General features: G+C 37.4%; 1 protein-coding gene across 1 annotated transcript; it reads right to left on the reverse strand.

Moving 5' to 3' along the window:
- Positions 1-673: 673 nt before the first annotated feature.
- Positions 674-6,041, reverse strand: LOC122359416 (Fc receptor-like protein 5). Its single transcript, XM_043259709.1, has 13 exons — positions 5,963-6,041; positions 5,491-5,805; positions 3,618-3,890; positions 3,413-3,544; positions 3,169-3,372; positions 2,810-3,091; positions 2,405-2,647; positions 2,205-2,330; positions 1,616-1,699; positions 1,394-1,438; positions 1,245-1,325; positions 955-1,014; positions 674-835 (listed from the first exon to the last, which is right to left on the reverse strand). Exons 1-13 carry the CDS (start codon positions 6,039-6,041, stop codon positions 795-797), a joined length of 1,965 nt encoding a protein of 654 aa, XP_043115644.1. The 3' UTR covers positions 674-794.
- Positions 6,042-13,718: the final 7,677 nt, after the last annotated feature.

The following is a 13,718-nucleotide window of genomic DNA, read 5'->3' on the forward strand; positions in this document are numbered from 1 at the left end:
GTCAATGTGACATTTGTACAATTAAATATTTTATGTAAAGCAGAGTCTTGGGGGTTTATTAACGCGTTTGCATCAAGCTTCAGTAAACTTTATTAAACATTATAACACCAGCAGAACAACTGATGTCGAAAATACAACAAATTGACTTTAAATGTCGGTCAAAGAAACCCTGGAGCGCAGGAGCAGTCATGAGCAGAACAGGTATATTTGTAGAAATAGTCCAAAATGCAGTTTCCTTTATGCCCAGATCTTTAGGATATTAAGGAACGATCAAGCTCCATGAAGTTATTTTGTACATTTCCTGCTGCAAATATCTCCAAACATCATTTTTAATTAGTAATATCAACTGCTAGGAACTTCATTTGGACAAGTTTAAAGGTGATTTTCTCTATATTTACATTATTTTGCACTTTAAGTATTTTTGAGAGCATCTGAGTAAAAGACACAAACACAAACACAGCTATAACTAAATTACAGTCACAGCCTTAACAGAAATATAACATTAAATATCTCAATATAGCACAAAATAGACTTAGCTAAACATATATTGTGTTGTTTTTCTTTCTCACTTTTTTTTTGCATGATCAACAAAATATGTTCAAATGGACATAACACACACACAATAAATGATCACCCTTTGACTGTATAAACCAATATGCAATACTAAATCATTATAATATATTTTTTCTATCACATGCTAAATATTTATATACATATATATAATAAAAATTCAATTGTAGATGATAGATCATCCACCAAATTTTGTAACCAGAAGGTTTCTCCTCTTGATATTTTTAATCCACCTCAACATACGTCACATCACTAGATCCAGCACCTGAAAATACATAAATTCAAAATGCAATTTATATAGATGATTTCGTTTGAATTCTCCAGTTCTCGATTGTCTTTTATAGATGCAGTTTGTAGAACCGTGATGATTTTATGGTGACTTACCTTGATCTGTTTTCAGTGTGAGTTTAGAGTAAAAGCATTCAGAACTCTCACTTTTATTCTCTATAAAGATGACAACAGTATATCATTAGTCCCCACTCTTTTGTGAAATATATATAATATCTATAAATAAATATATATATAAAATATATAGCCAAGGCATGTTATTCATCTGCCTATTTTAATACTACACACACTATATATATATATATATATAACATGATAACTACAAACAGATATTTGGTAAAAATACTTATCATCATAAATTAGAACAAGCTTTTATTTTAAATGACCTTTGTTTTCCTTATTTTTCTTCTGTTCATTTGTAGATTTCAGCTCGATCTCAGCATACATGTGTTCTGAAGACTCACTGTCTGCAACCAGACACTTAGTTTAGCTTCATTTATTCACAGACATCACGTGATAAAAAGATGGTTCTTACCATTATTATCAGCTGCATCGACAGAGGCATAAATATGAGCGGTTCCTGTAACAAATGTACATGTTTTGAATGTATAATATTAATAAATATTTGTGTATATAATGTGAGGTTTTTTTTTTTTGTTTTTTTAGAAACATTGTTAATTATAATTAATAATTATTATCTTCAATTTGTTGTAAATATTTGAGGGTATCTATTGATGGTTAATGGGTGAAGACTGACCAGTCAGCAGTGTCTTGTATCCGGCGTTACTCTGGTTCTGGTCTGATGTTTGACTCACAGTAGAAGGAGACCGAGTTTTAACACCTGTTCAAATAAAACTTCAAATTCAAATAAAGCATCTCTGGATCCAGGAATAACTAACTTTAACTAACATTGAATATTTTCAATCCACAAAAAGCTCTTCAAAGCAGAAAAAGGTTTTTTAGATGTTAGTAAAATGTTGATCCGCCTGCCCATCCAGTCTTTATGGTTAATGATAAATAAACTCGGCTTGCTGTCTTTACAGGAGGTTTAAACCAGAGGCTCGGCATGAGCTCCGGGTTCAACCCCACTATTGCAGTATTATCTAGACGGAGAACAAGACAAAAAGAGCAGGAGATCTGCGGTGCAATGAGAGCTGCTTATATAATCTAGTAATGATGATTGGTTGCTGTGAAAACCTTCTGAAGAAACCTTCTAAACTCAGTTGACATAACAGGTTTGGGAGACAAGGTTAAGAGAAAGAAAACCATCTTAGCTGTTGTGGAGTAGAAGCTGTTTAGGAACAGAGCAGCGTCTGTAAATGTATGATGTAAAATTAAAAAAAGACCTTTGTTGTTTCTGTAGCACCAGAGCAGAACCAAGAAGACAACGATGAAGACTGCAGTCAGTCCTGCTGTTACTCCAATTATCATGGGTTTGAGATCCTCAGATACTGAGCCTGTAGAAGCTGAGACTTAGTTTAACATTTAGATTAGTGCTGTAAAGTGTCCAGAAATATTTCAATAGTTTATATTTTTTATATCTCACGTCTGACTGAGATCCAGCTCTTGGGTGACTCTCCTCTCTCTGGGTGTTTGCAGGAGTAGAAACCCTCGTGTGACTTTGAGACAGGAGAGATGATCATCTCTGTAGTTTGATTCTGGATGAGTGATCCATCTTTATAGAAATCAGCTCTGAGGTTTGATGGAGTTGTGTATTGATATAAACAGCGTAGAGTCAGACTATCTCCTTCAGTCACAGGATGAACAGGACTCTCCAGAATCACTTCAGCTACAGAAACACAGCAGACATACACTGACTGTATAACTGTTGTTTATTTATTTATTGTTTTGTTTTTGTCCACTGATGATTAATGCACTTGTCTAATCATCCTGCTTCATGCAATAATTGTAAACACACCAGTGAAATGAATAAAACAGAAACCAGACTCACAGTGTACAGTGATATTAACAGGATGATGTTTCTCTCCAGATTCAGACTCACACCAGTACACTCCAGTGTGTGATGTAGAGACGTAACTGATTGTACATGTAGATCCTGTGTGTGATCCTCGAGATATTGATGAACAATCTTCCAGATCACTGTCTGTGTATCTTCTCACTCTCCATACAGTAGAGTTACTCTGGTCTTCACAGCTCAGAGAGAGAGAGTCAGATCTGAAGTGTTGAGTTCTGCTGGGACTGACCCTCAGAGAGACTGGAGCAGAAACACCTGAGAACACAGTTACAGCTTTATACAAACTCTCTTTATTCAGTATGAAGCAGTAGTTTAAGTTGTGTTTGACCTCACATTGACCCACAGCAGCTGTTTGTTGCTGTACTGTGTTTTATAAGATGATTTCTCTCTCTCTGCTCTGCACACATAAACTCCTGTGTGATCTACAGCAGCAGAACTGATCCTGTATCTTCCTCCTGCTCCTCTGCTGCTGTCTGAGAGCAGATGATAACCACCTGTAAAACCAGACAATATATTAAATGATATTCTGGACTGAATCTCTAATTCAGATGTTTCCACATGAAGCACATCATAACTTACCTGGTGATTGAGTTAAAGTGAACCAGCTGAACGTCCAGCCTGTAGAGAAGTTGTGAACCTCACAGATCAGAGTCACTGGATCTCCTTCAGTCAACCACTTCTGTGGAGAAACACTTAAAACTGATTTGGGATCTGAAATAGAGAAATCTCTCATTAATAACACGTTGAACATGTGTTTGTGTGTTTATGAAGAGATGAATCTCACCTGATACTGTCAGAGTAACTTTATCACTCGTGTGTGACCGGCGTGATCCTCTGATCTCTGATCCTTCACAGGAGTATTCACCTGAGACAGACTCAGTAACAGAACTGAATGTGTGTTCCTGTCCATACCTGAAAACTCTTCTTGAATTATATTTATACCAGCTGTATCTCCAGCTAGTGACTCCTTCATCATATATGTCACATCTGAGAGTGACTGTTTCTCCTCTGAACACATGTTGATCAGGTTTAATGTTCACTCTGGGTTTTGGTCTTTCTGTACAATGACAACAAATAACAATGAAAATAATGAATAGTTTTAATGCATGAATACAGTGTGTCCAACACAATATGTGTGTTAACTATCATCCAGTCACATCGCTGCCTGCATCACTCCACAAACTCTTAACCAAATTCACTCTTTTTTTAAATCAGTGGATGATGTGGATGCACTCATGAGTGTCCCATCGGTGTCAATGACGTTTCCAGAGAGTTTTCCCACATGATCACGATAAGGATCTCTTTAAATGGTTGGGGACATTATTTTGAGGACCTTTAGTGCTAAAGTAACACTGAAGCAGAGCTCATCTTAATGAGAAGGAAATCAATGGAAATAATACACATTAAATCTTTCTTGAGCTCAGCAGAGGCAAATGGCTTCACCACCTTAATACTCCTACTGTATTCCTAATAAGAATTAACAGAGGTTTAGATGTTAGGTTCATTTCACAAAATGTTACCATCGCTTTGCTCATTGTTTGCTTTAGCTGGGCTATTGTTCATTAAAAAGCAAAATTATGTTGTTATGCTGTAATTCAGTGTTTAAAATGTACATTAATAAAGCAAAGAAAACTTGAAGAAAGTATGATGCTGGAAGTAATCATCACATAGCGACTTTGGGGCATAATTGTGAAAAGCCTAATTATGAAACAATGAAAGCCATTTGTTTCTGCAGGTAGAATTTTTATAGTGTTTGGATGATCAAAACAATTGAAAAGTAATTGTGCGCAAGATGGCACACATCGACATAAATCTCAACAACAGTGACAATAAAAAAAATATTCCAATAAAATTTCTTTTGAACATTACAGTGCAAGCTAGAATACAAGAAAATATTTAGAAAATTCTGTTGCAAAGTCAAGGATCAATAACCCAACTAAAGCAAACACTGAACACAGTGAGGGTGATGTTTTGTGGAAATGAAACTAAAATCTAAACCTCTGTTAATTCTCAGTAAGAATCTGGAGATGCTGTTTGTGGAGATGCTTAGTCTTCTTCTTCTGAGATCTTGAGAGGTTAATTCTTTTAATTTGAGTTTATTTCATCTGAGGCGTGACTGTAATTTAGTTGTAGTTGTGTTTCCTTCAGTAATTCTTGTTAACCTTTTTATTAAGCTCAGCATTAATCAATTCTCTAAATAATATTCCCCAACCTTTTAAAAAGCTTTAAGGTAGGATAATCTCAGGAAACGTTCTGGGAACGTCACTGACTCCGACAGGATGCTCTGAGAATGTTCTGGGGAGATTATATTTCTAGCAGGCTAGATGTTGCTCCTTCTAACAGTGCATATTTGAATACTGAACATTACTTATATAAAAAGTAGTTTACAAGCAATGCAAATGTCGTGAATATAACTAAATATGACTAAACGTCACTAATTTTTATCATTAAGTAATTCTGTCCAACAGCAAATCCTGCAGGTAAAGTTACAGCAGAGGCTTGCCTCCCTTTGGTTCATGGGCTTCAAAATAAGCCTTTCTGTTTCACAATGAACAAACTTAGCACCAGAATGCGGGGGTTTACAGCAGTGTATAGCTGTTATTGCACTTATTGAGTGTCTCATTAAATTAGAAGTTTATTATTTAAAGAATACTTGCCGTATACTGTTACTGTTACAGGTTTACTGTAATCTGTGTAATATCCTCCTCTTCGTGCTCTGCAGCTGTACTTTCCTCCATCAGAGACTTTCTCAGGTTTGATTGTTTTAGTTTGATCTTCAGTAGATTCAGGGTTTGAGTCTTTTCTCCAGAGAAACTCCCATCCATTCTGTGACTGAATCCCCTCACATCTCAGAGTAACTGAGTCTCCGGTGAACACTGGACTCTGAGGATCAGCTGTCAGAGTCAGTTTAGGAAGACCTGTCAATAGAAAGTTAGTGGGATTATGAGTTATTAAAGTTTTACAGCAGATGTCTGTAAGGTATTTGTGAATATTTATTTCAGTTGGGCTCTAATCTTTGACTTTTAATGTTACATTTTATTTGCCTGCTAACTGAAATATAACAGCCAGATGTTTGCAAAGTGTAAAAGTCATGAGGAAGTGATAATTATGTTTTGACTTAATCATCACGTAGTGCCCTGATGTCATTTTCTTCCTTGGTGATTTTATTTGGCAAAATGAGGTGTCTTATCATAAGATTGTCAATCATCACTCAATGAATGTCTTTAACCTCATTAACATTACCACTGCTTCAGTATTCATTGATGAAACATGTAACTTATGATCCATTATATTTTTTAGATAAAAATATTCTGATAATGATAATAGAAATATTTTGATTATAATGATTTTAGTTTTAAAAATGCTGTACAAAGTTTTATTAACACTATGTTAAATATCTGTATGAAGAGATGAATCTCACCTGATAGTTTCAGAGTAACTTTATCACTCGTGTGTGACCGGCGTGATCCTCTGATCTCTGATCCTTCACAGGAGTATTCACCTGAGTCAGACTCAGTAACAGAACTGAATGTGTGTTCCTGTCCATACCTGAAAACTCTTCTTGAATTATCTTTATACCAGCTGTATCTCCAGCTAGTGACTCCTTCATCATATATGTCACATCTGAGAGTGACTGTTTCTCCTCTGAACACATGTTGATCAGGTTTAATGTTCACTCTGGGTTTTGGTCTTTCTGTAAAAGGACAACAAATAAATTTTTTAACACTTTTGTTTTAAGAGTGTATAGCTATTGTTGCACTTGATGAGTGTTTTGTTAAATTATATGTTCATTATGTAAAAATACTTGCCGTATACTGTTACTGTTACAGGTTTACTGTAATCTGTGTAATATTCTCCTCTTTGTGCTCTGCAGCTGTACTTTCCTCCATCAGAGACTTTCTCAGGTTTGATTGTTTTAGTTTGATCTTCAGTAGATTCAGGGTTTGAGTCTTTTCTCCAGAGAAACTCCCATCCATTCTGTGACTGAATCCCCTCACATCTCAGAGTAACTGAGTCTCCGGTGAACACTGGACTCTGAGGATTAGCTGTCAGAGTCAGTTTAGGACGACCTGCCAACAAAAGTCAAAAAAGTTCTAGTAGATTCCGTCCTGTTACTACACAGTAATTCCTCCAGTGTTAAACTAACACCCCAGTATATCCCATATTATCCACACTAAAAAAGTTACACTTTTAGTAAGCAGTGTTAAGCTAATTATTTTAGTAATTGAGGAAATATTGAGCAACAATGAAGAACAGCTGCTGTTGACAAATTGAATAAGTTAGAAAAATCATATTTTTGGCCATTTTTGAGGCCCCCTTCCTGAATGAGGAGTGTATTTTTTACTGTACAAATAAATGCAGCCTTGCTAAGAAGATAATTCTTTCAAAACCTTAGGCAATATTACAGATGTATTAACAGAGTTGTTTATTATTATCATTATTATTGTCTTTCTTTTCTTATTTGATTTAAAAAATGAATGAAAGTGTTGCAGCTAACTAGTAACACTTTCAGTGCAGATTTGAACTTTGACCCTGGCTAGTGTAGATGCGCTGTGAGCTTGTGCAGCACTGTTTGAAAGGGCTACATGCAAATCGTAGTAGTCTGCAGTTTATTTATTACTCATTCATCATCAGAGACTTGAGACGCATAGCTAAACAGTTTCTCGCTGTCTGTGCTTATGATGATTGTAATATTTACCTTTATCACTCCTCACTAATATACAACCATCATTTAATTAGGCATCATCTCATTAACTTTAAGTCTTTAACCCTGAATCTCAACAATGGTGACAATACACAAAAAGCTTCATGTTGCAGTGCATTCTGGGTGCACAGATCAAAACTCCCAGAATGCATTGCAACATGAATAAATTATGCACCTGAATTTTCTAAATATTTTATTCTTATTACTTGATTTAATTATTTATATTGTTGTGACTTTATAGTAGTTTCCGTTGTGATGGTCAAAGAGGTTTATCTGAATATTTTGTTAATTGCCACAATTGTTGAGATTTGTGAGCTGAAACAATGTTACAATTCAACCTGTAAAAATAACAGCAGCTTCTGCCAGCTCATCAATACTGTTTCTTTATCTGTCTGAATCTAATAATTTGTATTTATTAGGCACTTCGGATTGGACTGATTATGTGTTTTTGAACCTTTGCGCAAATGTCCTAATCCACGTACCTATCCTTCAGGTGCTACAGAATGCTGCAATGCTCCAGCCGGAGAATACTGAGCAGGAAAATGAAGAATAATCTCAGGAGTGCAAGCACAAACATTACATCCATGACACTAAACAGCACGTTCCATGGCCCAGTTTATGGCTGGCCACACTGTGTGCCCCACTTTGATTGGATCAGCCTATCACAGCATGGAAATGGAGAAGCACCAGATTGCAACCTCCATTAAGTGTTTGGATAACTTGCTCATGTCAGAAAGGAATACGGTACCCATTTTTCTGTTCTGAATGTCTGTGCCCACAAAGTCTCAATCTGGGTGAGACAACAGCAGATCAATAGTTCTGAGTCTCAGACAACAGAAACACCTCCGTTACTGAGTACTGCAGTGAAAAGACTGGCTTGATTCTGAGTCTCAGCCTGCCCAGTGAGACACTAAGAGAGAACATCCAGCGTAATCTACATGTAAAGACACATCTTTTTCAACCTGAGCCTTACAAATATTCCTGTACTGTTACTGTACCAGTCCAGATAACTACAACAATGGTCATTCTGCTAACACACTTTTATTATTCTCAAACCAGGATCTCATTCAAAAGGATTGTTAGTTTGCTGCATTAATTACCTCTGCTCATCGGGAAAATAAACTGGAATCAGGAAGACACTCTCATAAAATTGTTTCACAAGAACTATTTCCTGTGACATCACCCAAAGTAAATCATCTCGGAATGGCTTTCCACTCATGACGCTTGGTTCAATATTAGTCTTGTTTCTTTTCATTATTCTGTTTCTACTAGTTTCAGCTGTATCCAGATAATGATGGTGGATCAGGACTCAGAGATTATGTTCATCATCTCCTGACCAGAACACCTAGATGCATCCCTATGGACAGATCACCAGATCCTGGATATTTGATTTCTAAGGGGTTTTTGTTGTTCGAGATCTGGAGGATGTACTGAGGTCTCAACGTCTCATGTTGTTGTTCTAGAACCAACTGGTCCATCAAGCTGCTCGTGGCAACCCCTCCATATCCAGGAGTCCTGCAGGATCAGACAAGGAGTGAGGATAAAAAATCAGACGGACTGAGTAAGTATGGGTTCAGGCAGTGAAATGTTCTATGTTTGTAGCCCTCTGAATATACTCAAAGAGTAAACCCTGGAGAGGGCATTGGATCTGTTCTTACTGCCTGGCCTGTAGGTTACTGCCCCAATCCTGACATCTGATAGTCAACCAAAGAACAAGGACCTGCTTGTAGCATTGGCTGATGCTCTCCACGTCAAAGGGTTCAGTCATTTCTTGTCAGGTTCTTGTGATTGTGTGACTTGGAATGGGAACAAGCACTGCCTTTTCAAGTAACCTCTAACCAGTGCTGAGACTCATATTCTTCATCTTTTCAAGTGGCAGCCTCATTGCCATTTAGTCCAGGAAGCTTAAGACAGCAGCCAGCGTTGTCACGGACCATGCCCCCTCATTCCCAGTGCTTTCATTTTAATTTCCACAGCAGTGGTTAGTTTCCTGGAAAAGCCAGAACGGACATGGATGAAGATTTTCAAGATAGGTCCCATGTTGATAATGAAAAAGACACACGAACTCATTCAGAACTCATTCTGGTCCCTTTGCTATGTGTGAGATCAGCTTTCTTAGACATTCCCCAGAACTCTGCTTGCCACGGAGACATAAGACAACATGTCTCTGGACCTACTTATTGGTCATTATTGAAATCATACTCTAGATCTAATTGTCCTCAGCACTGTCACATGGAATGGATGATGGGATTAAAATGGCTTGAAGTTCATGCATGGAGAGCAAAATGAACTGATTCTGACATTTCAGACATCACTTTCACCCACAGTCTTGTGTGAAGACTCTGCCAAGATTAGAGACCTCCCAGCTGGTTAAACCTGTAAACTCTGCAACCTCATTGACTCACTATTACAAGTATGGTAGAAACCCCCTCTGTCCACTTCCACCTGGAAACACCGTTAAAAAGCTTTCTAAATAACCTTCCCTGACCCAATTATCTCAGCAATTCCTTAGCTCATCAATGCGACACAAAAACTTGATTCGGATATAACAGAAATACTATGTACTCTCCTTCCTTTGAATTCCTCTAGCACTCGGATAGATACAGTTGCTCCACCGCCCTTTGCACCGGGCGTGCATTGTGTGTGCTCTGACTCCAGAGTTAAACTGAAAACAATCTGACTCCGCTCGCCGCCGGACATTGGTATAATGAAAACACACGCACCCTAAAGAGAGCAGCCCAAGGAAAATGGCCGAAGAGCTCAGCGCAGGTGGACATAAAAGAGCTAAATTAGAAGTATTGTCATGCGAACCTGCTGCGGGAGAGTATCCTGTCATACAGAAAAGCATTAAAATTGCAAGATCTGATTTATTTTCACATTCCCTTTTAGAAGCCAAAACCAAACACAACCCACAGGAGAGTGCTCTCTAGAGTACATTATTCTGAGTACAGTAACCAAATTAACAAATACCAAGCGTTTCTATCTGTCTGTTTTCTATCGTGTTTTGACATCAACAGGTTACCCTTGCCTAATATTGGACTGAATTGTGTTTGAGCTATTATTTGACGCTGAGTTTGGATTATGAGTTTGCTGTCTCCATTAAAACTCCGCATATGGAATCTTTTCACGCCTCTGTATCGTTACAGATTGATTCACCATAAACAGATTCAACTGTGTCGATCTAATAATTTTAATTAGGCTGCTAATGAGGCAGTCCTAATACCATCCTTCAGGTGCTACCTGCAATGCTCCAGGACAGTTTCGAAAAAACATTACATCATGATACTAAACAGCACGCTGGCCCAGTTTAGATCCCACTGAGGCCCCACTTTGATTGGATCATTACACAGCATCTTTCTCCACCTATCAGAAGGAATACGGGTAAGACTGTGCCCACATGGGTGAGACAAACAGATCAAATCATCTAAACCAGCAACATGTATCTGTTAGAAAGACCTTGATTCCATCTAAGACTATTAGAAGATTTGCTTCCACCAACACACTTTTAGTCAAATCCGTTAGAGGATTGTTGGGCTGCGATTGGCTGGAATGGGAACACTCATTTACGCTAATATTGAGTCTTATTTTATTAATTATTAATTCATCATTGTCATTATAGGATATGTTCCCAGATAAGATGGTGGATCAGGAAACTGGCTGTAGTTAAGATCACTCAGATCCTGATTAAGAAACCACGTCTTGATCCCCAATATCCCAGACTTAGTAAATATTACAGAAGTATGGGTTCAATCTCTAAGGGTCTCCCTTTTCTGTTCTTACTCAAAGATACTAAAGAAAAGGACCAGCGTATCCTTCAGTCAACTCTTGTATTCCTTTTTCTTGTGAGAAAAAATGGTGTCTGTGAGGATTATCCTTCAATCAGGTTTTGACAGCAGATCCTTACCATTTTAATTGTACTGAGACTGCTCTCATTAGATGTTACTAATGACCATTAGGATCTTCTATCATCTGATCGTGGTTTTATCTCTGTTATTAGTGCATATTAGATCTAATAGCACATGGAATGGATGTTAAAATGAAAAGTTCTGCAGCTATCGATCACAACATTCTCTGTAGAGATTAGAAACTCTGCACCTTATTAAAACTATGTTGAACATTTCCACCAGAAAGCTTTCTATGTAATCTTGCGCTTATCTCAATTCCTTAGCATCTGATTTAAAAACATATCTATCTGACCTTTTTTTCTAGCTATCAGTTTGTAGCTCTAAATTAGAAAACAAATGAAGAGTATCGTATTACAGTTTGCTCCTTTGCTTAAAAGATAAGAAAACAATCTGACTTCATGAGTATAGTGAAAGCGCTCAAAAAAAATATGGGAGTTCCTCAAGGCTCAGTGCTTGAAGACAAACTACAACCTTGCTTACTTTTCAACCTGTACATGTTACCTCTGGAGAGGAATATTATCAGGAGTCATGGTGTTGAGCTTTCACTGCTATGCTGATGATACTCTTTCTCTATATTTCAAGCTTGCAGCAACTGGTGATACATCAAATTTAGAGAATCTCATAGATCATTTTGAATTCATAGTCGATATAAAACCTTCAAACTGGCTGTATGATTAACTTCCCAAAGACTTAAAATGCTAATCTCACAATCTCCTGAAAGATACTAGAAAGGTCACAACTGTATTCCTTTTTAGAAAAAAATGGTGTCTGTGAATTTCCAATCAGGTGACCGACCATAAAACTGCCTCACATATAATACTATAGCACATCTAGAACACAGCCTATCATCTTGATGACTAGAAAACTATGTTGGCATTAGAGGAAGCTTGGTTAAATTATCTTCATCATCAGTTAGCACTAAATGAAGGTATCATGTGCTGTTGGAGTTCCTCAAGGCTCAGTGCTAGGATTTTTTCCCTGTACATGTTACCTCTGGGAGAATTATCCATGTTTTTCACTATGCATGATACTGTAAAGCGCAGCCTGGTGATACACACCAATTTTTCCATCCTAAAAACTGGATGATGAGTATATGCTAAAAATTCAGTTTTAAATCCTAATCTATCTATGAACACTATAACTTTGGATGGCTGCTCTGTTAATTCTTCAGCCTGTCATCATTGGAACCTTTGCTGTTTGACAGCAATCTCCTTCGAAAATCATGTTTCTAATCTGTAAAACTGCGTTTTTCCAGAAATATATATCTAATTTAATCTATGCGTTTATGCGTTTATGACCTCGAGGTTAGATTATTGTCAATGCTTTATTGGGTGGTTGTTCTGCATGCTTGATAAACAAACTTCAGCTAGTCCAAAACGCAGCAGCCAGAGTCCTTACTAGAACTAGGAAGTATGATCACATTAGCCCAGTTCTGTCAACACTGCACTGGCTCCTATCAAACATCGGATAGATTTTAAAATCTTATTAATTACCTATAAAGCCCTGATGGGGTTAACTCCTCAATACTTGAGCGAGCTCCTATCACATTATAGTCCTGCACATCCGCTGCGTTCTCAAAACTCTGGCCATTTGATAATACACACCAATAACAATAACACACCAACACACTTTTTATTATTCAAATCCGTTAAAGGATTTTTAGGCTGCATTACTTAGATTTGCTGGAACCGGGAACACTACTCCTACAATACGATGTACTTGTGACATCGTAAAAAAGAATAGCATCTACGCTAATATTAGTCCTGTCTCTTTCTCAATCTGTTTTCACAGTTTGTATCCAGACTAGATGGTGGATCAGCACTCAGAGATTATGTTCATCAGAGACCAGAAAACCTAGATGCACCCGTGGACAGATCACCAGATCCTGATGCACACACACATACACACACACACTAAGTCATTTACACTACCTGACACAGCTGCGTTTAAAATTGAACTGGAAGTTAAGTGCTGGGGTCCGGTCAGAGGAGAACTGACCCCAACTGAGTCTGGTTTCTCCCAAGGTTTTTTTCTCCATTCTGTATGGATGGGGTTTTGTTTCCTTGCCGCTGTCGCCTCTGGCTTGCTTGGTTGGGACACTTAACTTCTAGTGATTTAACGTTGAATTGATTACAGAGACTCTCTGCATTTAATAAGAAATTGGTCACTCTCATCTTTATACATCCCTGTCATTGTACTCTTCTACATTATACTGTACAGTGCTTTGATGCAACCTGTGTTGTTAAAAGCGCTATATAAATAAAAATTATTGATT

The sequence above is a fragment of the Puntigrus tetrazona genome, chromosome 15 (assembly GCF_018831695.1).
Source record: "Puntigrus tetrazona isolate hp1 chromosome 15, ASM1883169v1, whole genome shotgun sequence".
Taxonomy (NCBI): Eukaryota; Metazoa; Chordata; class Actinopteri; order Cypriniformes; family Cyprinidae; genus Puntigrus; species Puntigrus tetrazona.